General features: G+C 36.6%; 1 protein-coding gene across 8 annotated transcripts in view; it reads right to left on the reverse strand.

The window, feature by feature from the left end:
• TBC1D5 (TBC1 domain family member 5) overlaps positions 1-26,833 on the reverse strand; it is a 567,676-nt gene that overhangs the window by 74,220 nt on the left and 466,623 nt on the right. For all 8 annotated transcript variants that reach the window (XM_078072157.1, XM_078072131.1, XM_078072109.1 and 5 more), the window contains one exon: positions 13,164-13,249. In XM_078072157.1, coding sequence (XP_077928283.1) covers positions 13,164-13,249 — 86 coding nt within the window. The remainder of the gene's footprint in view (positions 1-13,163; positions 13,250-26,833) is intronic.

The raw sequence follows: 26,833 nt of genomic DNA on the forward strand, positions 1-26,833 counted from the left end.
TGAATATGAGAGAAAAATTGTGCGTACAACGGGTGGAATGGAAAGGAACTGTTTTGAATACACCTGAGCATTCTGTTTTTCATAACAGAGTCTGCCCTCAGGAGAAACTACTTAACCAAAGTCTAAGCTAAGGTTTTACCAGAGCCCAACTGACTTGGGGGAAGGGAAACAACCAACCCCAAGCCCCTCTAGCCACCCTGTCCCACCTCAGTTGGGGAGCAGGGATAAGTGGCAGGTGTGAAGTTCACAGTCTGAAGGCACGGGGTCATGAAAAGCTGAGACCTATTCAAAGGACTACAGAATGCTTCCTCTCCTCCCACACCTTATCACCATATCACTATAAGTCTACTTATAGCAGTTCCTTTTACCCACTACATCATATCCAACTATCAAAAAAAAAAAAAAAAAATCACAAGACTTACTAAAAAAATAAAAAGACACAGTTTGAAGAGAGAGAGCAAGCATCAGAACCAGACTCAGATGTATATATTTTGGGTGTATATATTTGTAAAACAACTATGTATATATTTGTAAAACAACTATGATTAAAATGCTAAGGCTCTAATAGATAAAGTAGACAGCATTCATGAACAGATGGGAAATGTAAGCAGAGAAAAGAAAGTTCTAAGGAAGAAAAAGAAAAGCAAGCATGGAGATAAAAAGTACTATATAACAGAAATGAAGAATGTCTTTGATAGGTTTATTAGCAGACAATCTACAGCTGAGGAAAGAGACTATACACACTTCTGAGGCTGAGGATGTTTTAACAGAAATTCCCCAAACTGGAAAGCAAACACAAAAATGACAGAAAAATACCAGAACAGAATATCCAAGAACTGTGGGGCAATTATAAAAGGTATAATATATGCATAATGGGAATACCAGAGGAGAAGAGGGAGAGAAAGAAATATTTGAAACAGTAACACCTAAGAATCTCCCCAAATTAGCATCAGACACCAAACCACAGACCCAGAAAGCTCAGAGAACACCATGCAGGGTAAGTGCCAAAAAAAGTATACTTCGTCGTATCATTTTTAAACTACAGAAAATCACAGATAAAGACATAAATCCTGAAAGAAACCAGAAGAAAAAAATCTTACCTATGCAAGAGCAAAGATAATCAACTTCTTAGAAACCATGCATGCAAGAAGGGAGTGAATATTTAAAACATTGAGAGAAAAAAACCACCAACCTAGAATTCTGTACCCTGTGAAATTATCCTTCAAAAGTAAATATGGTAGTCAAAGGGCATTTGTGATAAAGTTACTGGAAGAAACTTATTTTATATAGTTAAAGAATTAGAGATAAAAAAAGTAAATATGGTATCTCTATATGGTAAATACATATTACCCTTAATAGTAAATATAAACATGGGACTAGAAATACTAGGTAAGTGCCTACATTGCAGAAGCTAACTGTACAGCTATGGCAGACAGCTTTTGGTGAGGCATTAACTTCTGGCAGAATTGAGATGTATGTTTATAAAATGGAGTGGAACAGTGGGGAGGTATGAAAACTATGCTGGAAGAGAAATGGCTTAAAAAGCCGGGGAGCAAGCCTTACCATATCATGAGGGCTGCCATCGGGGAAAGCAGTACTTTATGGTGTGGCTTTAAAAACTGAAATGAGTTACAAAAGTTATAGAAAACAGTTCAAAAAGAAATCCTTTCTAATGATTTAACAGGCTCTATTTGTTTAAAATGAATAATCTGGCAATATTTCATAAAATATATCACAACTGAAAAGAGAAGGATTACAAGAATAAAGACATTGGGGAGGGTATGTGCTATGGTGAGCGCTGTGAATTGTGTAAGACTGTTGAATCACAGACCTGTACCTCTGAAACAAATACATTATATGTTAAAAAAAAAAAAAAAGAAGAAGAAGATAGCAGGAGGGGAAGAATGAAGGGTGGGACATCGGAGGGGGAGATGAACCATGAGAGACTATGGACTCTGAGAAACAAACTGAGGGTTCCAGAGGGGAGGGGGGTGGGGGGATGGGTTAGCCTGGTGATGGGTATTAAAGAGGGCACGTACTGAATGGAGCACTGGGTGTTATACGCAAACAATGAATCATGGAACACTACATCAAAAACTAATGATGTAATGTATGGTGATTAACATAACATAATAAAAAAAGGACTGTGAAAGAGAAAAAAAAACAAAACAGTAAGTGTTCCAATTCTGGAACTGCATAAAAGATGGGAAAATCACCTTCAGACACACAGGCTTCCTTGTCCTGGCCTGGGGGAGAGACAAGCTCAGATGAAAGGCCCCTTCCAGCTCTAAGAATTTACAACCTGCCATGCAAAATGGCTTCTGCCATCACAATTCATTATACTGTTGAAATGACAGGATGAAATGAGAGGCCTGTGCACTAGTCTAGGCCCTTAAGTATCATTACCAAACCCCATCTCCAAACTTAGGGGCCCATCTGTTTGCCCTGCCTCCTTATCTCCACCTTTCGTTTCTACTCTGTTCTCTTTGCCCCTCCTTCCTCCTCCATGTTTATCATCCTTCTGTTTTTCTCTCTTCTTCCTCCCACTCCCTTTTTTTTTGTATCATAGTCTCCTTTTCTATCATTTTCTCACCTCACTCTACCTATACATTTTTCCCCCACCGTAACACCATAGAACTTATTTTAAAGTTATTAAGTGCAAAGAGTAGTTGGAAAAAGTAAATATAAATACATGACTTTGGGTTTTGGATAGACACAATATTCCCTTTGCATCTCTGTTATTTTTCTAGAAATCTACATTATTGATCTACCCTCAATGGATTATCATTCATATTTATTTCTTTCGTGTTTATAGACATCGATATTTTCTTTGGAAATTCAAAACAGTTGTCAGGATTGCAACACGGTACTTTGCAAGATGATTCTAACACCTGAGCTAACATTTATGATGTACTTCTGCTTACAAATTCTGTGAGCTGAAGGCTTTGAATTCTATAAAATGAATTGGTTTTGGCCTTTCTTAATTCTTTATCTTTAAGGTTGAGAATAGCAAATTTGCTTCAATGAAAGACTCTTTTGTAATTCTAAATGTGTTTGCCATATTGTGAGGTTTCTATCACCTTAGGAAGCAAACTATCTCCACATCTCAAGGAACCCTAAATTTAATAGATCTTTATTAAAACAAAGTTACAAAAGTTAGTTTGCTATTACTTATTCCTTAGGAGTCGGACTTTCAGGTAAAACATTTGTTCCTTTCAGCTATAAAGGCTATGATTATTTTGCATGTGGCAGATAAATTTTTGTTAATGTGATATGAAGCAAAAGGAGTAGTGCTTACTAGGGATAGAAAGGCTGGCCTAACATGTGTTTGGATATAAGCTAGACTGTGGGGCCTACCTAATTGAGTCTGAACACAATTCATAATATTTGTTAAACTAACATAAAAAATAATAAGCAATTATGTATTAACCGCAGTATATAAAAATCATTAAACTCCCCAAGATTTATCTATAGAAATATTGAGGTTTCTGTTTCTACAGTTTTCAACTAATTTATTTCCTGACCCAGTGTATCTGAAGGATATAAATTTCTCCCATCAGTAACCATGGTTCACGATACCAAAGTCTTTAGAGGGTCAGGGATTCTCTGGCCTAGGGAAATGCATCAGAATGAAAGAGGATTTAATTCTGAGATGCCCTCATGTTGGGAAGTTCTGCCCTCTTAACTTCTCTTCCCTCATTTTGAGAATCACTATATATGTTCATAATTAAAATAAAATCACAAGCAGCTACAATTAAACATATATCAAGAATCACCTACTAGAGTTTTGAGGCAGGATGTATGGGAGTCAATAAATATAAAGAAATGTGTGAGTCCATGGAAGAGTCCAAGGAAACAGTTACATAAAAAAATACAGGCATAGGAAGGAATAGGACAGATGCAGAAAAAAAATAATTTTCTCTTAATAAAAATATATATACATATATATATATACACACACACATAAGACCTATATACTAAAAGCTATGAAACACTGAGAGATTTGGAAGACCTAACTAAACGAGATGATCCATGTTCATGGACTAGAAAATTCAATAATATTAAGGTATTGGTTCTTTCCAAACTGATCTATAGATTCAATATAATCCCAGTCAAAATCCCAATAATTTTTATAGAAATTGACAAGTTTATTCTAAAATTTATAATGGAAATGCAAAGGACTTAGAATAGCCAAAATAATGAGAAAGAATAAAGCTGGAGGACTCAAACTACTTAAAATTAAGACTTGTTATAAAAGTACATGAGTAAGTGATGATGGTATTAGGGAAAGAACAGAACATCCAGAAATAGACATACATATATATGGTCAATTGATTTTCAACCAAGGATCCAGTTTAAATTAACGGGGACAGGAAAGACTAAATAAATGGTACTAAACAGTTGGATATCTACAAGGAAAACGATGGACCTTAATCTCTACCTCACTCCACACACAAAAATTAATTTGAGGTGGACCACAGATTTAATACAAATGCTAGAACCACACAGCTTTTAGAAGAACACAGAGTATCTTTGAGACTATACCATAAAGGGTTAACTCAGCAGGCCTGGGCCATGCAAATCCTGCTCTTTCCAACCGTGAGATAACCTCCAGCCCTTGAAAAGTCCTGCCTGGTAAGATTGTCTTCACATACCTGAGGGCTTGGGCCACACCAAATAGGTTATGCTTACAATGGGATTTCTGGTTAAAGTCTGTTTTTATTCAACCTGGGTCCTGTGCCACTCTGGATTAGTTTGACCTCTGAGGGGATCGCAGACTGAGTAGCTAATGTTAGTCACACTGTTGCTTCATGCCTACATGACTGACCCCTAATAAAACCCTTGGGGGACACCAAAGCTTGGGTGAGCTTCCCTAGTTGGCACTTACCATGTGCTGTCAGATGTTGTTCCTGGGAGATTTAAGCACTGCACTGGGACAAGACAATTGGAAACGTGTACCTAGTTTTTCCTAGACTCCAACCCTTTTCCTTTCCTGATTTTAAGCTGTATCCTTTGGCAATAATACACTGTACCCATGAGTATAACAGCTTTCTGGAGTGCTGCGAGTCCTTCTAGGGAGTCACTGAAACTCAGGGTGGTCTTGGGGACCATCAAAAATGGAGACTAAAGGGAGGCAAAGGTTTCTGAGATAGGAAACAAAATGTACTAGCCATAAAAGAAAAAGACTGAGCCATAAACTTCACTGAAATAAAACTTTTCTGATCATCAAAAGACATCATTAAGAAAATGAATAGGCAAGCCACACACTGGGAAATAATATTTGCAGTAATATATCTGACAAAGATTCCTGTCCAGAATATATAAAGAATTCCTAAAACTAAAAAAAAAAAACCCACAAATAGCCCATGAAAAATAGGTAAAAAACTTGAAACAACACTTGATAAAAGAAGATACACAAATCATTGGTAAGTTATGAAAAGATGCTCAACATCATTCGTCATCAGAAAAATGCAAATTAAACCACAATGAGATACCATTTCCTTACCAACTGGGAATGAATAAAACAAAAAAGATGATGATAGCAAATGTTGGCAAGGATGCACAATTACAGATGTTATACAAAGATGTACAAGGATGCAAGCAATTGGAACCCGCATGTATTCCTGATGGGAGTAGAAAAAGGTATAGTTACTTTTTAAAGGTTTGGTAGTTTCTTATAAAGTTAAACATCTATCCTATAGAGCAACTGAATTTCTAAGTGTCTACCTAAGAGAAAGAAAACCATATATCCATGAACAACAAGAGCAACAATAAACAACATCAGAACACCTGTACAAGAATGCCCATGGCAGCCTTATTCATAATACTCCAGGTCTGGAGCTAACCCGGTATCTATCAACAAGAGAATAAACAACTTGTGGTATGTTCATATAATGGAATACAACTCAACAATCCAAAGGAAGGAACTATTGCTACATGCAATATGGATGAACTGCAAAGACATCATGCTGAGTGAAAAAAGCTAGACACAAAAGAGCACACACTGTGTGGTTACATTTATGTGAAGCTCATGAAAAGGCAAAACCAGTAGATTGTAACAGAGATCAGAAAGTGGCTGCCTTGGGATGAGAGGTTGCAACTGACTGTGAACGGACCCCAGGGAACTCTGAGGTGAAAGAAATGTTCACACCAGGTATATTGTTTAGAATGGTGGTCACCTGGATACGCAACTGTCAAATCTCATCAGACTGAACACTTCCGATTTGTGTACTGGTGTACATGATGCATAAATTTAAAAAGAAAAGGAGAAAGATCTATCTACTCTGGACTAGATAGGAGACAGTAATACCAATTTACCTAAATTGGTTAGGAATTAACAACTCTCTTTGCTACAACAGAGCACTTCACACATGGATGTATTCATAGCACAAATTATTTGAGCACACAGATTTCACAAAGTTACATTTATAAAGAAATCAAGGTCCTCTGAAATTCTCATTAGCCAATTAACTACTAATACTGATAACCATGGACCTCCTGGCTTCACGGCCTAGGGAATATTATTAGCAATTATTTCTTTACCATATTTTAGCAAGAAAATACTTCTGAACAATTGCAGTCATTATGTAAGTAAATATAATAAAGCCTAATTTAAAAAAATTTGTTGATCATATAAAATGGAAATTGTCCAGGGGAATTTTATAATGCCTTTTAGGTATTCAAAACAGTATTTATTTACTCAATTATTAAACTAAATATTTGTTAACCACCATGAACAGTGCCAGGTACTGTGCTAGGAATATGAAGATCCTAAGATGCAGATCCTGACATCAATATGAGTTATTCTACAACTGAAGGTAAAAAGCACTCATTCATTTCACTAATATTTGAATTTGTTCTCTGTGCCAGGTACTGAAGAAACAGTAGTGAATGATGTAGACATGGTCGCTGTTCTCATGAAGCTCATCATATTCTAAGACAAGATTGCTGGAAGGATCCTTGGGCTTCCTGGGACCCTGCACTTTCTCAGGACATTCTAGTTAGGCCAGGCCCAGAGAGGAGCCCTTCAAAGGGCTGAGATCCTGAACCCAAGGAGAGATGCAGAATTATTAGCCACCAGGCATTCTGGGGTAAGAATGGACTGGATGCCATCACTCTTCAGTCTTGTGGAGCCCAGCTGAGGACTCTGGGATGTATCTTAAGAGCTCAGGGTACCTTCCTTATAAGAGTCTTCCTACCCTGGAGTCTGGCTTCCTCTTAGATCTCAACCAGGGTTCCTGACAAGGGGCCTTTTGCAGAGGGCCTACCTACCAGAATTATAATTCTGGAATCTCTCATCATTGACATGAATTGTTTAAACCAAGCTCTGACAGGGGGGCAAGGGAGAGCTGGGGTAGTTAGCACAGAGAATGTTACTGCAGATCGGGTGAGTTGAGAGATCAGGAACTAAGCTTGGTATCTTCTATCTTTAAAACGTTGGTGGCATGAAATTGCTTCGGCAAGTTAAGAGAGCGGCAGTGTGGAGCCTGCGAAAAGGCACTGCTAGATAGAGGGACACATGCTCTTGAGGCACCACTGATGTCTCGGCGGCCACTATTTCACCCCCTCTGCCGAGCAGAGAGAATTACACATTCTGAGAAATTATGTCGTGTCATTTTCAAAGCAGAAAATCCATGAACATTCTGGAATAAAGAAGGTATGTGATTCTACTCTTAATATAAGCAACTGCAGTATTTAAAAACTATGAAATTCTGTTCCATGTCTACTCAGTTGGGCATTTTAGTAGTTACAGATTCCTAAATAAATTGATAGGTCCTTCTGAAGACTGGTCACAAATTAGATGCACTTATTTTTTTTTATAGCAGCAATTTCTGGTTATTTAAGGACAAAATTGGAATGAGAGTTGAGTGTTAAATTGTCGTTCCGAGCTTAAAAGTTGAATGAATAAGAAAATGTCAATTCCCATTTTTAAAAAGAAATTTGCAAGTAAGTAAAATCAGAGCACAGTGAATATTATCCACACACGTAATGGAAAATCTACCACTAAAATACCTAGGCACTTGCTTTTAAAGACTTAATTATAGCAATCCATGGTAAAGCAGAGACGAGAAATCAGGCTTCTTGATTTCTAGAGATATTCTTATCCATGAAATCACATGTCATCTTTGCATCCTCGTCCCTTATTTGGATAAGGAACACAAATAGAAGTCCATTGCCATAGATATAGCAGGTATAAGTTCCCCGCTTTTCAGGTGTCTGCCTGTCTCCTGTCTATTTTCTATTTATTGATCCCTACTGGGGGTTCCCTCATGAGTCTGTCCCCCTCTGGATCATTCCCATTCCCTCTCTTGCTGCTTAATGACAGCCCCAATGCATTAACTCTTTAAGAGCCTCTAAACAGCTAAGAAAGTAGTTGGAAGGCTAATTATGGCCGAAGGGCTCAGCCAGATAAAAGTCTTAGGCCTTAAATAACGAAATGGGGACTTTACCAATGGTTTCACAGCTACAGTGGTTTTTGATCATGGATAAACAAACCTCCAGGGAATTACAACATGTTGGTTAAAAAGAATTGGAAGAATCCTTTGATAAGATTAAGTTTGGGGCGCCTGGGTGGCTCAGTTGGTTAAGCGTCTGCCTTTGGCTCAGGTCATGATCCCAGGGTCCTGGGATCCAGTCCCGCATCGGGCTCCTTGCTCAACAGGGAGCCTGCTTCTCTCTCTACCCTTCCCTCCTGCTCGTGATCTCTCTCTCTCTCAAATAAATAAACAAAATCTTAAAAAAAAAAAAAAGATCAAGTTTGTCTTAATTTATACCTCAACTGGCGACCAAGCGTATTCATGCACCTTCACCAATGCTAGCTTACGCATTCATTCATTCATTCATTCTAAACCACTTTATCGAGGTATAACTGACATACAAACAGCTGTGCATATTTAATGTATACAACTTGATGAGTATGGACATAAGTAAACATACGTGAAACCATCACTACAATCTATGCCATAAACATATCCATCACCTCCAAAAGTTTTCTCTCTCCTTCTTTATTATTATTGCTCATTGTTTTACTTTTTGTGATAAAAACACTTAAAATAAGATCTACCCTCTTAGCAAATTTTTAATATATATTAATTAATATAGTTATTACCTATGGGCACTATACAGTAGATCTCTGGAACTTACTCATCTCTGGCTCATTTATTTTTAATTTTCTAATATGAAAGGTGAAAATGATACTTCATTGGTATTTTAATTTGCATTTCTATGACTAATCATAGTTTGAATAGCCTTTGAAATGTTTATTTGCTGTTTGAAATTCTTTCATTGAGTGCCTACTGTATTCCAGACACTATGCTAGGGGCTGGGATATAACAGTTAACAAGACAAAATGTAGAGTTTACATTTCAGTGCAAGAAACAAACAATAAAAACAATAAAAAAGAAACCCAAGTCATTTTTTTAACCATTTCAGTTAGTAAGAATTGCTATAAAACACAAAAACAAAAATAATAACAAAGTACAGAGACAGAGTAAAGGGGTCCATTATTTTAGATAGGGTAGTCAAAGGGAGGTTCTCTGAAGAGATGATATTTGAACACAGAGTGAATAGTAGTGTGTCATGTGGATCCTTGAGGAAGAATCCAGGCATAGAGCAAAAAGGAAGCTCAAAGCTCCTGAAGTGCGAACATGTTTGTTTGCCTGAAGAATAGTAAGCAGGCCAGTGTGGCTGGAGTCCAGTGAAAAACAGGAAGAATGGTGGTAGCAAAAGGGGCTGGAGAGATCGGAGGCCAGATCATGCAGGGCTTACCCTGCAGGTCATTGAAAAGGCTTTGCATTTTATCCTATATATTTTGGGAAGTAATTGAATGGTTCTGGGTAGTAGAGTGATAGGATCTGACTTATATATCTGGCTGCTATGTGGAAAAGGTCTATAAGGAAGTGAGAAAGTAAAAAGACTAGTTAGGAGACTAGTGGTGACTTGGTATTAGCAGTACAGAGGGAAACGTGATTTCTTTCAGGATATATTTTGAAGAGGATATGCTGATGGACTTGATGTGTGATGTAAGAGAAAACAAGTCAAGGGCAATTCTAAGGTTTGATCAACTGGGTTAGCTATTTATTGTAATAGAGAAACACAGGGGAACAACAATTTGAGGAGGTAGAATCAAGAGTTTAGTTTGGAAAGTATTAAATTTGAGATACATATGGGACATTCCAGAGGAAATACCGAGTAAGCAGTAGGACATAAGAGTCTGGAGTTCAAAGGAAGAGGTCTTACTAAACATAAAAATTAAGGGCCCTTCAGTCATAAATGGTATTTAAAGCCATGAACCTGGACTGAGATCCTCTAGGGAATGATTGCAGTGAAGAAAGGAAGTCTGGAGGGTGTTCTAAAATTTATAAGCAGAAAAGGAGGATCCAACAGAGCATGGCATGAGATGGAATGGCCAATGAGATAGGATTTCATGTTTCTTGAACTGCATAGGTTCTGTATACATTAATGATACTAGTTTGTCAGTTACTTACACTACAAATTTTTTTTTTTTTTAAGATTTTATTTATTTATTTGACAGAGAGAGAGAGAGCACAAGTAGGCAGAGAGGCAGGTAGAGGCAGAGGGAGAAGCAGACTCCCTGCTGAGCAGGGAGCCCGACGCGGGGCTCGATCCCAGGACCCTGGGATCATGACCTGAGCCGAAGGCAGCCGCTTAACCGACTGAGCCACCCAGGTGCCCCTACACTACAAATATTTTTCCAATTTTCCATCTGCTTTTCGTTTCAGTTTATTTTTGACATATCTACTTAAAAATAGTTGTGTAGTAAAATGCACCAGTCATTCCCTTTGTGATTTCTTCCATTATTTTTAAGGTTAAAAAGTGTTCTAATAATAAGAGATCAGATAGACACCTGCATTTTATTTCTATGTTTGCTTGAGTGTGCTTTGATTCAGTTGGGATTTGTTTTGGTATATGATAAGGTTATAAGTTGATACCTTTTCAAAAGATTTGTCAGGTCTCCCAATACCATTTATTAACTCTTCTCACTGGTCCGTGATGTGTTCTTCATACACTATCTTTCATTTGGTTCAGCTTCAGTTTTAAGCTTTGAAATTGCAATAGAGCTGGTGAAAAACCTTCCTTCCAGTCATCACAATGATATTTTGTATTAGAATTTCAATATGCTTGCAAGTAACTGCTAAAACAGAACCAACATTTTGAGAAGAAAAATACAAGGACAGAAGGCTAAATAGAAGAAAGATAAAACATGAAGGGTAGAAAGGAAAGGGTATAGCCCATTTTCTTTTTTGAAAAAAAAAAAAAAGTAGACATTGAAAAATGTAAAAAGATAACAGATGTATACACACATTTTTGTTGAGTAGCTTCCTCATGCCAGCCATTATCCTCAGTGCTCTCAAGTGTTAGTAAGACAACGTGCCTGCCTTCAGGGGTCTTAGATTTTAGTGGGGAAGTTGGGGAGTCAGATGACACATATAAATGAAGTCTATAACTTCAGTGAGTAATGAACACTATGAAAATAAGATTGGGCAATGAGGTAGAGAGTGAGTAGGAGAGAAAAAGGCCAAGGGGCCTCTCTGAGGTGACCTTCGGGCTGAGCTCTAAATCATGCAGGAGCAAGAAAAGAGGAAGGAAGGAAGGGTGCTCCAGGAAGGGGGAAGAGCAAGTGCAAGAATGGGAATTAAGAGAAGGGGAGAGTGGAAGGAGTGAAGGTCACAGAGAGAAAATGGGCCCAGGAAGAACACTGGATTATCAACACTAACAGGTAGCCTTTGGAGGCGTTTACGTTGGGGGTGTGATATAATCTGTTGTCAGTTGAGAGTTATTCAGCTGTTATGTGGAAACTAATCTGGTGGTGGTGGGGTCGGGGAGAATAGGGGAGAGAAGAAGGGATTCTAGCTAGAATGATCTCATATAAAGAAGTACCTAAAATACCCTGTTCTTTTAAACATACCAAAACTAAATACTTGACACGATAGGGTAGAAATACAAGTGACTAGACTATAAGATTCCTGGGGGCAGGAGTTTTATCTGGTTTGTTCACCAAGTAAAGAAGGTCTGGCACGCAATAAAAATTTGTTAAATTAAATGAACGAAGTGACTATGGAGAATAGCCTTGTATGAGTGAAACAAGAATCCAATGAAATGAACAAACAGAAAGAGCTTCAGAGAAGCCTCATTGGTTATAGAGCTGGTGTCACAATGACACAGCACATCAAAACAGTGAGACGGATTTCCATCAAGGAGGGGTCATTTAAAAATAACATTACACTAAAACAGGGTTCAAGACACAAGTTTAAATTTAGCCGCTCTCTTGCAAACTTCTTCTCATCCCCTAGACTGTGAGTTTCTATGTGGCAGGAATTATGTCTTCTTTTTAACTCTCCAAGTAAGAGCAGAACACATCACGTGTGTGTACTCCATAAATGTATATTTAGGCTGCTGGAATCCTACTGAAGAAAGGCTAGCACATAGGCAAAAGGCTTAAGGAAAAAAAATTCGGACAACTTGGCAGTATTTATCATTACTAACATTTTAGTCTTCCAGAGTAAACTTTGAAATTACATTCTAATTTGAGATGGTTCTGGTTTGACAAGTTAACTCTTGAGACATCTGAGTACAGTATTATGAAAGAACTAAACTGTTCATCAACCCTTTATGCCAATGTTAATTTCTTTTAAAAGTAGAATTTTAATGTTTTTTTATTCCTACAGTGACCCTTAAAATTTCTATGTATGTAATCACAAATGCACACACAAGATGCATTTATAAGCTTATTGTGTAGTTCTAAAGACAGCTGGGAAACCCAATTTTAATTTTGTTACTGAAATAATTTAAAAATATATTATAGAACTGCCTCTTTTCAATCAACAGCAAGGATCTAGAAAGAGATTATACAAGTAGGCGCAATTTATCCAGGTTTATTAGTGTTAGAAAAATGAAGTTGCCTAACTTCAAATTGTAACAAATACACTTCTATTTTTCTTCTTACCATTGACATCAATGTATACATTTTCTCATGCCTTTAAAAAAACTCAGATATTTTATTTAGTAAAGATGTCATTGCATGCATTAACCACTGATATGCTAAAATCTATAAATTTATTGTCAGCAAATGTGTAAAAATTCCTACCATCTCAGAGAACATTTTTGTGGCTCATAACTTTCATCAGAGAAAGAGGACTTACCGGCTTTTATTCATGAGGTCTGCTCCGCGTGCTTTGTAATAATCTAAATTTGGATGGAATTGGTAAGTCACTGGTCTTGGATTTCTCTACAGAAAAGAAAATTTTAAAATGTATAAAGCTATTTAAATTACACATTAACGCATACAAGGACAAAAACAATTGTTTTTATATTCTTTCAGGAAAAAATACATATAATAACAAAGTTCAATAATTAGTGTGCTTGGGTTTTGCTTTCATAGTTGAAGTTTTACCTTAAATGATCTTAGTCCTGATTAAACAATGAAATTATTTTATATATTTTACTTTTACCTGTCTCAAAGTTTACATAGATTTATTCCTGTCATTAGATTTTTTTCCCAAGTACACTTAATGCACAATGTTGTATTAGTTTCAGGTATACAATATAATGATTCAACAATTCTATACATTTCCCAGTGCTCATCAAGATAAGTGTAGATTTATTTCTGATGATTTTGATTGCTTTTAATATGACTTTCCAAAATACAATGAGATAAAATTCTGATGAAACTGAAAAATTACATGAGATGTAACAGAAGCACAATCTATACGAAGTGTTAAGAAAGCTGCATCTTGGAGGGAGAGTAAAAATCTGTTAATTTTTGATAACCAGAATGCTAAATATGCCCACTAGATGGCACACCGAGTCTTTCTTCTCCAAAAATGAAGGTGTTATTTTAGAATTCAGCAATTCTTTTAAAGTTAAGATATTTCTATGTCATCTATTCTTATATACGAGTTTAATCAGTACCCAGGTAATGAAAATATTAACAGGGTACCATCAAAATACAAAAGCAAATTGACCAATGCACATTTTCATAAAAACAGCAATATACTGGCCTTTCTGGCATTTGATATTTACTCACAGACATTGCAGAAATGTCCTGAGATCATTAGGTCAGGGTTGTCTACCTAAATATGTTACTATCACTTAATGTGTCTATTATTTAAATGTGTCAGGCTCCTCATAGGCAAATAAAAATTAAACTAATTCTAGTTTATAAAAATGCAGCATGTTAATATCATAGCTTAAAGAATACCATCTCTAAAATGTTAAACTACGTACATTTTTCATTAAAAAGTTTTACAAAACTTATAAATAAATGTGCTCCAGTGTTTACTTGAACTTGATAATTCAAGTTAATAATTAGGACTTTGAACTAGAGCATGCCCTGTCCTTTGAGAGATCTATCTAGACATAGAAAGGCTTCATTTTATCTTAATAGAAAATTACCAATATGCTTTGGTATCAATCCTTGAAGCCATAATCCCAAGGCACTGATATACTTGTATGTATGTGGGGGTTATATAATTACTAAGGTTAAATTGTTTGAAATTCATCAAGCTAACAAGCTGCATCTTAATGGCCATGATGGACCTTTTCTTTTTCTGCTGAAAAGAGAACATTTACACAGCTCAACCCTTTCATATCTCTTCCAAGTCAGCCTTAATCATCTGACAAAAATGACAATCCCTTGATTTAGCTCCAGCTACTACTCCTCTGGTTTGGTATTCAACACAGTTCTACAATAATCAAATCTGAATTGCCTTGATGAAGATAACCGATGCTTCCATGACTACCATACTATTAAGTCTAACAGTGCAACTTTTCTCTCTCTAGGAATTGCATGGGTTTCCTCGTGGTAGCCGATGACAACCTGGACCCAAGTATAATGGGAAAATAAAATAGAGGTGAAAGCCACTGGCAGATTGCCAGCGCATTCATGATTTATTTAAAAAATTAACTTTCGCAGGACTATCATTCATGACTAATTTTGCTCTTTATTCTCACTACCCGGAAATACATTTTGTTTTTGCTAATATTTAAAAGGCTTTTCTTCTCTGACTCCCAACAAACTAATAAAAGATTATGTTACTTTTTGCTAGAAAACAACGAAGTAAGGGATTGCATGGAGCAATTTCTTGAAACATCTTTATAAAGAAATGACAAGCAATTCAAGACACGAAGTGCTGATCTATCTAAGCACTTAAAGCCATTATTAGGAATAATGATCTAACTTGAACATATGAATGAGGCTCAAGTATTGCTTTCACAGAGGCCTATTTAAATTCCTAGGAGACTTACTAGTATCAAAGGGAGAGGCAGTTTAAAGTATCGCTGTACTGGGATGAAAAAAAAAAAAGAATCAAAAGATGATGTTGAAAAACAACATTTTAAATGTAAGAAAATAAAATCAGAGGTTATAGTTGAAAGTTATTCAATAGGATTTTCTGAGATGATGCTATTACTAAAACGTAACTCTACAGACATAGAGATGATTGAGACTAGCACTGTCCAACCGAAATACAATGTGGGTCACGAATGCAAGCTTCATATGTGATTTAAAATCTTCTAGCAAGCACATTAAAAAAAAAAAAATAGAAAGAAACAAGTTGAATTAAATTTTTTTTTTTTTTAAGATTTTATTTATTTGCGAGAGAGACAATGAGAGACAGAGAGCATGAGAGGGAGGAAGGTCAGAGGGAGAAGCAGACTCCCTGCTGAGCAGGGAGCCTGATGTGGGACTCGATCCCGGGACTCCAGGATCATGACCTGAGCCGAAGGCAGTCGCCCAACCAACTGAGCCACCCAGGCGCCCAGAAACAAGTTGAATTAAATGTAATAATATTTTATTTGATTCAGTATATCTAAAATGTTGTCACTCTAACATGTAGTCAATATAAGAATCCTTGAGATAGTTTACATTCTTCCTTTTGTACAGTCTTTGAAATCCACTGCATATACACCACATCTCACTTTGGATCAGCCATACTTCAAGTGCTCAAAAACCACATGTGGCTTGTGGCTCCTGTAACAGCACAGAACCAAATGTCTGACATAGACATAAACCAACGTGTGGCTGTAAAAATCAGTATGTAGAGACATGAACAATAAATGGGCACAAATACTTTGATACGTTAAGATTCAGTCCTGACAGCTCTTCAGTTTGCCTATAATTCTTCTCTTTTAATTAAGTTAGTTTTCTGAATAAGGTTTTAAAAAGTCAAGAAATTTTGGAACAATATCCTTTCACACAGCTATGTACTAAAATGATAACAATGGTTTCCTTAGGGGCATGAGATTAAATGAGCATAATTCTAACTTAACACAACTGAAATATTTTAAAAGTAGAGATACTTGCTTTTCTTATTTAAAGGGATTTTTATCCAAATAAAATTTTTATAGAAATGTAAGTTCTGATTTTTAATTTTTAAAGATCAGGAATTTCCTTTAAAATATGAGCCAGTAGAATTCTACATATATAAAACTCTGTATGTAAGAAAGACCGGACTCCATGACAGTTGTAATTTTTCATCATACAGGACATGTGATGTCAACAGTTTTCATAGTATGTCTTTGCATGGACCAGAACAATTACTAATTATTTTAAATCAATTTTTACACAGATAGGATTTTGACTATTCTAAGTTTTTCCAAACCAATGTGCATTAAAAAAACAAAAACAAACAAACCAAAAACCAAAAACCTTTTGTTTTGGTGAATTTTTCTTTGTAAGAAAAACAACAAAATGGTGATCATAACTGACACTGGCCTGTGTACGGAGGAATACCAATTATGTTCCATGACCTGGGAAGTCTATATAACTATACACAAAGATGCAGAAATCACAGATTCAGTTCACCCTGAGTTTACCATGCCTTTCCTAGACCAACCCAGATGGACTTGAGATAAATCTTCTATAAGATTGCAGCTAGTTAACTTCCCAAGTACCAGTCACCAAATTCTTCTCTGTTAACAAGCCTTGGGAGCTCTTCTTAAAGGTTTCTCTTCAACATTTTATTTTGTTTCAGTATAAGAAGAATGCTGAAAATCCCACCCATGGCATAGACAGGCTGGATTTTTGGGAGGCATCTTAAAGCCTTATGGACAAAATGACTTCCAGAAGCAGAAACAAGTGTCCTAGAAGGAAGTATATGGAAAAACCAAACCAAACCAAACCAAACCAAACCCATGCTGTATTTCTGAATTTCCAAAAATGCTTTTGTTAATTTGGCATGATGACAAAATCAATTTACAAATAGTACTTAAATGATAGCAATCAATGTAAGGGATAAAAGTGTTTGAAACCTATTTAACCTCTCCATTGCAGTTAATGTTCTACACTTCCAAGGTCTATATTATATGCTAGAAAGCTGCTCCTTAATGGAATTTCAGGTAAAACACCCTCTCCCTTAGGAGTATGACTTCTGACGGTGGCCACCTCTCCTCTGCTCTCCTCTATAATGGAGGGAGGTCATAGATCAGCGTATCACCTCCCTCCTCCTGCAACCCTTATCCCCACGGTAATATTTCAGTATTTTTTTTTTTTTTTTTAATGAGAGAGAAAGCACACGAGAGGGGGGAGGGTCGGAGGGAGAAGCAGACTCCCCGTCAAGCAGGGAGCCCGATGCGGGACTCGATCCAGGGACTCCAGGATCATGACCTGAGCCGAAGGCAGCCGCTTAACCAACTGAGCCACCCAGGCGCCCCAATATTTCAGTATTTTTAAGTTCACGCTCACTTTGTGTGGTAGCATACAAATATTTAAATGCTAACCCACCCTAAGTACAACTAGCTAGAAGATGCTAGAGGAATAATTAACTACAAGATGGTACATGACAGTTTTCCTTGTTCTGAGCCTGGGGATATCAAACTCATCCAACAAAGGTCATTACAAATAGTACTTTCTAGATTGATCCCTCAACTAAACTTATCCTCACTTGAAGATGACCATCTCCTTTTGAATTGTTATACAGAGACCACGGAAGGAAAAGAGTCTCAAGTATTCATCCTGCTTGGAACAACACAATGCCTTTCAAAGGGCTGGCTATTTACAAACACATGTAGAACTGACAGGAGCAAAAGAAAAGCAATTCCCTGTGATTCCAGTGATCCCTGTTCTAACTTAGGAATATACCAATAGAAGTTAAAGTTATATGTTAAAAACAGAGGGACTAGGGGAAACATAACATCACTCATCTGCTTTAGAGGCACGGGCTGCTGGCAGGGGAAGCAAGGGATCAGGAGTCTGTGAGGCTCCTGCTTGGATCCCTGCTCCACCCACCACTAACTGAGCCCCTGTGCCATGTGAGTTACACCCCTAGCCCTAGTTTCCTCATTGAAAACCTGTGGTGATGAACATGAAGTGCACAGTACAGTCCTGGGCACTTGATAAAAACTCAATGAAAAGGAAGCTATGATTATCTCCTGATAAGGCTGACAAACAGACATTTACTATGAGAGCAGATTTGATAGTCTGACAACTTAAAATCCATGATAAGCTATAGGTAGAGAAAGTGATGCTTCTGAAGATTGTATATAAATTTAGGGTAGATATTTATCAACCATGACATTTTTAAAAGCAAAAACACATATTTAGGAAAATATTTCGTGTATACTGGATCTCCTTTGTGGGGAGAAAGGCTGTTTTGCTTCTCAGAATAAAAGTCCATGCATTTACAAATTTTAAAAAATTGTAAAGCCGTATTAATGCACATTTGCTTGCCACCTTATGAGGTTATAACAATTAAAGTGATTTCCTGCAATATGTCCAAATTATTATCACTTTTATAGTTTACTGATCACAATTTTACCTTAAACTAATAAAGTTCCTGTAGCACTTGTTTAACAGAAAAGATTGTTTACAAGATAATGCATGTTTGGCATGAAGAAAAGAAAATATTTGACAAATGAAGAATTACTTAGTTTTCATTTCCCTATTATCTTGCTACCAACTCTTAATTTTTAGCATGCCAGATTAGAAAAGGGTTTGAAAAAATAAGGCTCAGAAGGAGAAGCAGCACTGTAAAAATATGTCGAACATTTCTCTTTGATGAAAAATGAGACTCTTATTTTAGTGAATATGTTATTGCCTCAATGCTGGGGGAAAAGCAACCGTCATAGAAAAACGAATTGCTCAGCTGTTTATAAGCAAAAAGCTCTGGGGGAATTTCTTGGGACCCCAAAGGCAAAGCATTACAGGGTTATGCAAACATATGTTGCAGGTGTTTTAGGGGAGACAGGTGGGCAAACCTCCGCCATGGAAGAGGAGTTAGTTTAATACGCTGTAAGTGAAACGAGATAACCCAAATGTATCCAAGTGCGGGGATGCCACGGCGCCAGTGAACTAGGGCTGTAGAGCAAAAACTCGCCCTAAAATTATCTTGTTAGTGCCAAGCAAACAGAATTTTTCCCTTCTTGTAGTTTTATAGAAAACAAACACTGCCAATTACTTTTTTTTTTTAACTAAAGGTATTTTAAACCTGGAACAAAGAACAGCCTGAAATAGCAGTAATTATCCAAAAAAAAGATAAGGATGAAGTATTGTTGCCTTTATTTAAACAAATATTCCTAAGGAGACAGTTTGTTGTAATATCCCCTCTTTGGTTCACTAGGCAACATTAGATTTATCATAATTCTCCTAAAGCCTAAGATATTTCTATATTAAAATGCTAATTTTGTCTTTTCTTTTGCCTGTAATTAAAGCTGGGGAAATTTGTGATCTGATATTCACTGATTGCTAGAGGGTCCACAAAGGTCTCACTATTTCTGTTTCTTATTGCCACATATTGCCCTCTTCATTAAAATTAGAGTAACACAGTGGATCAAAAAGGCAGACATTATAATCCTAAATGCTCACAAAATTCCCATTTAAGAAAAAAATATATGTATAAAAATAAAATAAGTGATATTAGCTGGATATTGCTGTCAAACCTAGACTTGCTATCTTATTTCCTTCCTCGTCATTTATCCGAGAGTTCATTTTCTTTTTATATTACTTGTTGAGACAATACTCATTTTACTACACATACCTGTATATAGTGTATTGAGCTATGCCTTCCTATCTAAACCACTTTTTCTTTATTCTTTAAAACAACTCATACCATGAATTAAATGTCAAATACTCAGTATAAAATAAACTCACAAAAAAACAGATTTGGAAAAATAAAACCTAGTTTGATTGTTTTGCAATATTACAAATCCAAAATGTAGATACAAGGCATTCATTAAGTTAACATAAAGAAAAAAAAATAAATCTTTTAAGAAGGTTGTAAATTAGAATATTATTTCAGTACCAGGATTAAAACGACCTCTGGTTTATATCCTAATAATTCTGATGTATTTTGATGGGAAATATATATAATGAGTACTAGGCATTAAGAATCTTAGTGTAATTGACAGAAATATTTAGGTAATTATAATCTATGCATCTACAGATTAAAACTGAAAGAGAAAATTTAAAAGGTCTTAAAAAAGTTTTTAAAAAAAGGAAGCAAAAAATCATTAATTGGGTAAAGACACAGACAAAACCTCTGAACCCATGCCAGCCTCATTTTACATACTGAATAAGCCCAATTCCCTAAAGTGACATCCCCATCTATACCCTGGCAAGCCGAGATCTCAGATGGCAGAGAAGCATTTTAAACCACCTGTGCGTTATGCTCGACTGTAGCTTCACACAATAAATAGACACCAAAAGAGAAATAACATTTTTTCCTTTTTTAAAATATATTTACATTTTTGAATTTAGCATGTAGGAAGATGCCAGATTAACATGCCCCCCAATATATGTATACATATATATAAACATGCAAAGTAGTTTAGGTCTACACGTTTTCTTTGTTACTAATACTGGGCCTCAAAATATTCCTTTTGGTTAGCTCTTTTTAGCAGTACTGAACTCTTCACCTTTTTCCTCTCCTTAAATGTGAGCAGGATAGGGGAGCAATGTTACTTGAATGGTTTAAAGAAATACGGAAATCCATTTGTCTTTGCCCAAGAGTGGTTCTCAACCTTCAATGATACAGGAAAATGGAAAGAGGCAATCTCAAAAAATATTCCTAAATATTCCAATTTGGGACTTTAAACTAAAATCTTTGATATGAAAATTATCACTGTAAATTTCTATCTTTAGAAATGTTAAAATAAGTTTAAACGAAGTATCATCAAAATAGAAGCAATTTAAAACTGGTTTTAGGGTTTTTGAACCCCGAAGAATAAGCCTAGGTGACCCTATGGGAATGAGACCTTTCCCCTGGTTTGGGAAACGTTGCTCCCACCTTCTTTTCCCTATCTTCTTCCCTTCATTACCTGCTTTGCAATTGCCAAGGCAACAAAAGCTAAGATCCTACATGCTGAGGCCTGGTAAAAGGAAGCCTCGCACAGCCACACTTCTCATGCAGTTTGGGGAGTAATCTCAGTAATAAAACATCTTGAAATTAAAAATTCATTTATTATATAAATCCACTCTTACGAAGGTCATTCACTTACACTGTATTTTTTTGTGATGCTTTCTAACAGAACAATGAAGTATCAGTACTGAACTTTAAAATGTCTACATGAAGAAAGAAATCAGAAAACAACCATAAATAACAGATTAGTTATGTGTTCCTGAGTGAGACCAATCTCTGCTTAAGAAGGTGTGTCAAGTTAGGCTACTGAGAAAAGTCCCTATAGATGGACTCTTGCCTTTCTTGATGATTTTGTTCAAGATGTCATGTATCATTATAAAAAAAGAACACCGGTATCAGGTGTGAATTTCTCGTAAGAGTAGATAGTGTCATAAAACATTTTCTTTTTAACCAGTAACTCTGGATACAGGCCAGTCTTAAAACCACAGCCCCTTCAAATATCCAGTGATACTAACTGGCACGTCAATTGCACGCTGCACACAGGACAGTCTATAGTAGGGGTTCTGATCTCTTTTGTGCCGTGGAGTGCTCTGCTTTCTGGTGATGACTTTGGCCTCCTTTTCAGAATAATGTTTTTAAATGTATAAAATAAAATAAATAGGGTTATAAAGCAAACCAATTATGCTGAAATGCAGTAATCAAAATACTGAACAAATTTATAACATAGTGAAATGTACTTTTATATTAATGTGTTAAATAAGATATAGTGGCTGGTCTAATCATTACTATAATTTCAAAGTACTGATGAATGTAAATGGTATTTCAAGATATCTTCATCAGCTGTAATGTGATATAAAATATCTGTGATTGCTATTAGTGAAAATGTTTGAGGTGCTGTCAATACTATTGCAGTTTGGGGCGCCTGGGTGGCTCAGTCGTTAAGCGTCTGCCTTCGGCTCAGGTCATGATCCCAGCGTCCTGGGATCGAGTCCCACATCGGGCTCCCTGCTCAGCAGGAAGCCTGCTTCTCCCTCTCCCGCTCCCCCTGCTTATGTTCCTGGTCTTGCTATTCTGTCAAATAAATAAATAAAATATTAAAAAAAAAAATACTAGTGCAGTTTGTTGTCTTCATCCCTAGTTGAAGGAAATACTAAATTTTAGTAAGGGCTTAGTGAAAATAAAGATGTAAATTTTTCCCATCCAAGTTCTTAGAACTCCCTGAATTCCATCCACACACCATTTGGGGGCTTTTCTTAGAAACCTGAAAGGGGCTATGGATAACAGCTTTCATCTTGGGAGACAGTCTTATGGATACCACTAGATTAGTTTATTAACCTTTTCACTGTACAAATGTGGGCAGAGGTAATAGTCAAATATAAAACAACCACTACAGCACAGGCAGCTCTGGAGAGCCCCTGTTGCGCCAGGCTTTAACCCTTCAAATGCTGGATTTCCTTAACTACTGTCATCAAAGTACTTCAATATTTTAACAACTGGTAACTCCAGATGAGTGCCAGTCCTGGAGAGAAACAACATTTAGGAGTAGGGATGTTTAGAAGTACAGGTTTCACCCTGGGTAGCATCCAGTACCTTATCTGAATGAATGAGAGCTGAGGCTACATGGGGGGTGAGGATGATGGGGAAATGCTCCATGACAGCAAAGCAAGCTGTCTACTTCTGGACAGCCCACTCTTTCTCAGCTAACTTCTCTGATTTCCCTACTGGTGTGGAGCAACTGATCGCATCCAGATTTGTAGAGGGATGCTTTATAAGTGGGGCTGTCCATTCACCCTTTCTTTTCTCTTCTCTTTTTTTTTTTTTAGAGGTAGCTGAACTTTCTTTTAGTCTACAGCCAGAAATGCTCTAAGAAAATACTCTTTTACGAGGTAATTTTTTTCTGAAGAATCAAATCAGTTAGTTGGGGTCCAAGATCCCCCTGGTTGGAACTCTGAAGCAGTGAGATGAAAGAGAGCTGCATACTTTGTAGTGATTCAGAAAGAAGAATGAGAAGGACTTAAGTAATCACCCCATCTAGCTTATGAGGAATCTTTGGAGGCCATTCCTTCTCCAGCAGTTATTCTCTGTGGAAGTACGGAGCTCTTATTTCCTGGTAGACACTGCATTGAGAATACCCTTGAGAGAGATGACTTACTTATTAGAGGAAAAGGGGGAAAAAAGTACAGAAAAGCAAAGTATAATTCTTTTTATGTATTTTTAAAAAGAAACAGTTTGCAGAAATTGGTGAAATGATCTTAAAATTCATATGGGATTGCAAGTGACTCAGAATAGCTAAAATTATCTTGAAAAAGATAGAGTACATGGACTCATAATTCCTGATTTCAAAATTCATTACAAAGCTACAGTAATCAAGATAGTGTGGTACTACCATTAGGGACAGATATATAGATCAATGGAATACAATTGAGACTCCAGAAATAAACCCTCACATTTATGATTAACTAATTTTTGAAAAGGGATAAGACATTTCCATGGGGGGACAGAATAGTCTTTTTAAAAAACACAACTGGATATCCATGTGCAAAAGAATGAATATGGACCCCTACCTCACATCATACATAGAACTAACTCAAAGTAGATCACAGACCTAAATGTAGGAGCTACAACTATCAAACTCTTAGAAGAAAACACAGTAATAACTCTTTGTGATCTTGGGTTAGGCAATGATTTCTTAGCGATGATAACAAAACTCTAAGTCTAGAGAAGAATGATTAAGTTGGACTTCACCAACATTAAAAAACATATGTGCTTTAAGGGATATCATTCAGAGAGTGAAAAGATCCACAGATGAGAGAAAATATCTGCAAATCAGATATCAGGTAAGAGTCTTGTAACCATAATATATAACTAACTCTTACAACTCAATAATAAAATGACAACACAATTAAAAATGGGCAAAGGATCCAAAGAGACATTTCTCTAAAGAAAATGTACAAATGGCCCATAAACACATGAAATGATGTTTAACATAATTAGTCATAAGGGAAATAGAAATCAAAACTAAAATGAAGTACCATTTGATACCCATTAGAATGGCTACAATAAAAAGACAGAAATAAGTGTTGGCAAGGATGTGGAGAATAGGAGTCCTAATACATTTTTGGTGGGAATCTGAAATGGTGTAACCACTTTGCAAAAACAGTTTGGCAGTTCCTTAAAAGGTTGAATGTAGAGTTACCATATGACCAAGCAATTCCACTGCTAGGTATATATCCAGGAGAAATAAAAATATGTCCACACAAAAATTTGCACAGGAAGCATTCACAGCAGCACTACTCATAGTAACTACAGAGTAGAAACAACCCAAATGTCTACCAATTGATGAATGGATAAACAAAATGTGGTATATCCATAATAGAGTATTATTTGGCAATAAAAATAAAGTATTGATACAAACTACAGCATCAACGGACCTCAAAAACACTACACTAAATTAAAGAAGCCAGTTACTAAAGACATACCATACTGTATGATTCCATTTACACAAAATATCCAGAATAGGCAAACCCACAGGAACAGGTATTAGATTAGTGGTTGCCTCTGGTAGGATGGGGGGAATTTTAGTTGAGGGGGAGAAAAGTGGAGAATGACTACTAGTGGGTACAAAGGTTCTTTTGGGTATGATGAAAATGTTCTAAGATTAGATTATGGTGATGGCTGCACATCTCTGCAAATAAGATTAAAAACCATCCAGTTGTATGCTTTAATGAGTGGATTTTTTACTGTATGTAAATTATATCTTAATGAAGCTGTTAAAATCAAGAAATATGATATGTGCTCGTAAATGAATACACATACACATACGCTTTTCTTTTCTTTTTCCTAGAAGGAGAAAAGAACTGATGTAGGCAGAGAAGGACTGGATAGAGACTTTGTTTTTTACTTTGTATTTTTTTCAGACTTTTGTAATTTCCTTAACATGTGCCATATTACTCCACTCCCATCGGCCTATTGATGGAAGTTATCTCTACAATGGGTTTATTTATGTACAGGGACCATTCTGATTTCTTCTTTATACTTCTCTGCACTAAACGAAAAATAAAACTTATCTTTAATGCTACTTAAAATAGAAGATAAGTATTTTATATCTTTCTCAGTTTAGTTTTTGTACTCATATCACACATATCATAGGTTAAATAAGTATGCAGAACACCTTACAATTCTGACTGAAGCTGTTATTCTTTTACCAAAAGTCTATCATAGTATTATGCTTACTTTTCTTAGTGAATCATTTTGACCTCTAGTAGGACTGGTTCTTTCCATACAGGCCTTTGAAGATCTGGGAATTCAGATAAGACTGACCCTTGAAGGTCATCTAGAAGCCTTAAATGGCACCAACTATAGGATTTCACTACAAAATAACACATACACATACGTGTAATCTTATAGATCTGGAAGTAACTCCTTGTAAACATACCCTCAATTTCTTTTTTTTTTTAAGATTTTATTTATTTATTTGACAGAGAGAGACAGCGAGAGAGGGAACACAAGCAGGGGGAGTATGAGAGGGAGAAGCAGGCTTCCCGCTGAGCAGGGAGCCCGACGCAGGGCTCGATCCCAGGACCCTGGGATCATGACCTGAGCCGAAGGCAGATGCCCAATGACTGACCCACTCGGGCGCCCCAACATAGCCTCAATTTCAATCCTTCCTGTCCAATCCTTTTTATATTCATCTTTCAGCCATCACGTCTCTGCACAAGAACTCCTAAACCTCCATATCTGGTATCACCATTTCAGACGGCCTCTTAGACAGAACCTTAGACCCAGGACATAAAAATCTGGGCTGAGCAAGTTCTATTATTCTGCCTTCTCCATGACTCCTGTGGCAAGACCAGACTGCTGGTGACCATGACCCTCCCTGTAGTTCAGACATGTCTTACTTTTTGCCTTGACTACTCCAAGTCTCTAATCTTGTTCTTCAGTGATCCATACATATAATGTCACCAGAATCACCTTTCAAAAATGTACGCCTTTTTTTTTTTTTTTTACCTTCCTCAGTTCTGAATCAGGTCTCAAATGCAAATCGAATAAAGTCCCAATTTCTTAGCATGACATTCAAGGACCTCCATGATCTGGGCCCTCAAATACTTCTCATATTACCCCCTATATGTCCTACATTTCACTCACAACTAACTATGGACATTCCCCGTAACTCCAGACTTCAGGTAAACTGCTCCCTCAGGATAGACTTGTCTACTCACTCTTCTCTTTTTGAAATCCTTATTCTCAGTTCAAATACTACCTCCTACATGAAGCCTTTTGTGAATTTCCACCTTACTCCAGTAACTCCATTCTGACAGCATGCTAATTTTAAGTTAATTTTGCATGTATTTCATCTTGCCTTGCATTATGGTTAGTTGTGTACATGTCTGCCTTCCATATAGAGTGTAAGTTTGCTGAGGGCTGAGCCCATGTCCAGATCACCAACTGTACAGGCAGTCTCTGCCTCCAGCAAAGTGTCTAGGTCATGGTATGTGCTCAACGACTGTCTATGAACTACA

This window comes from Halichoerus grypus, chromosome 1 (genome assembly GCF_964656455.1).
Source record: "Halichoerus grypus chromosome 1, mHalGry1.hap1.1, whole genome shotgun sequence".
NCBI lineage: Eukaryota > Metazoa > Chordata > Mammalia > Carnivora > Phocidae > Halichoerus > Halichoerus grypus.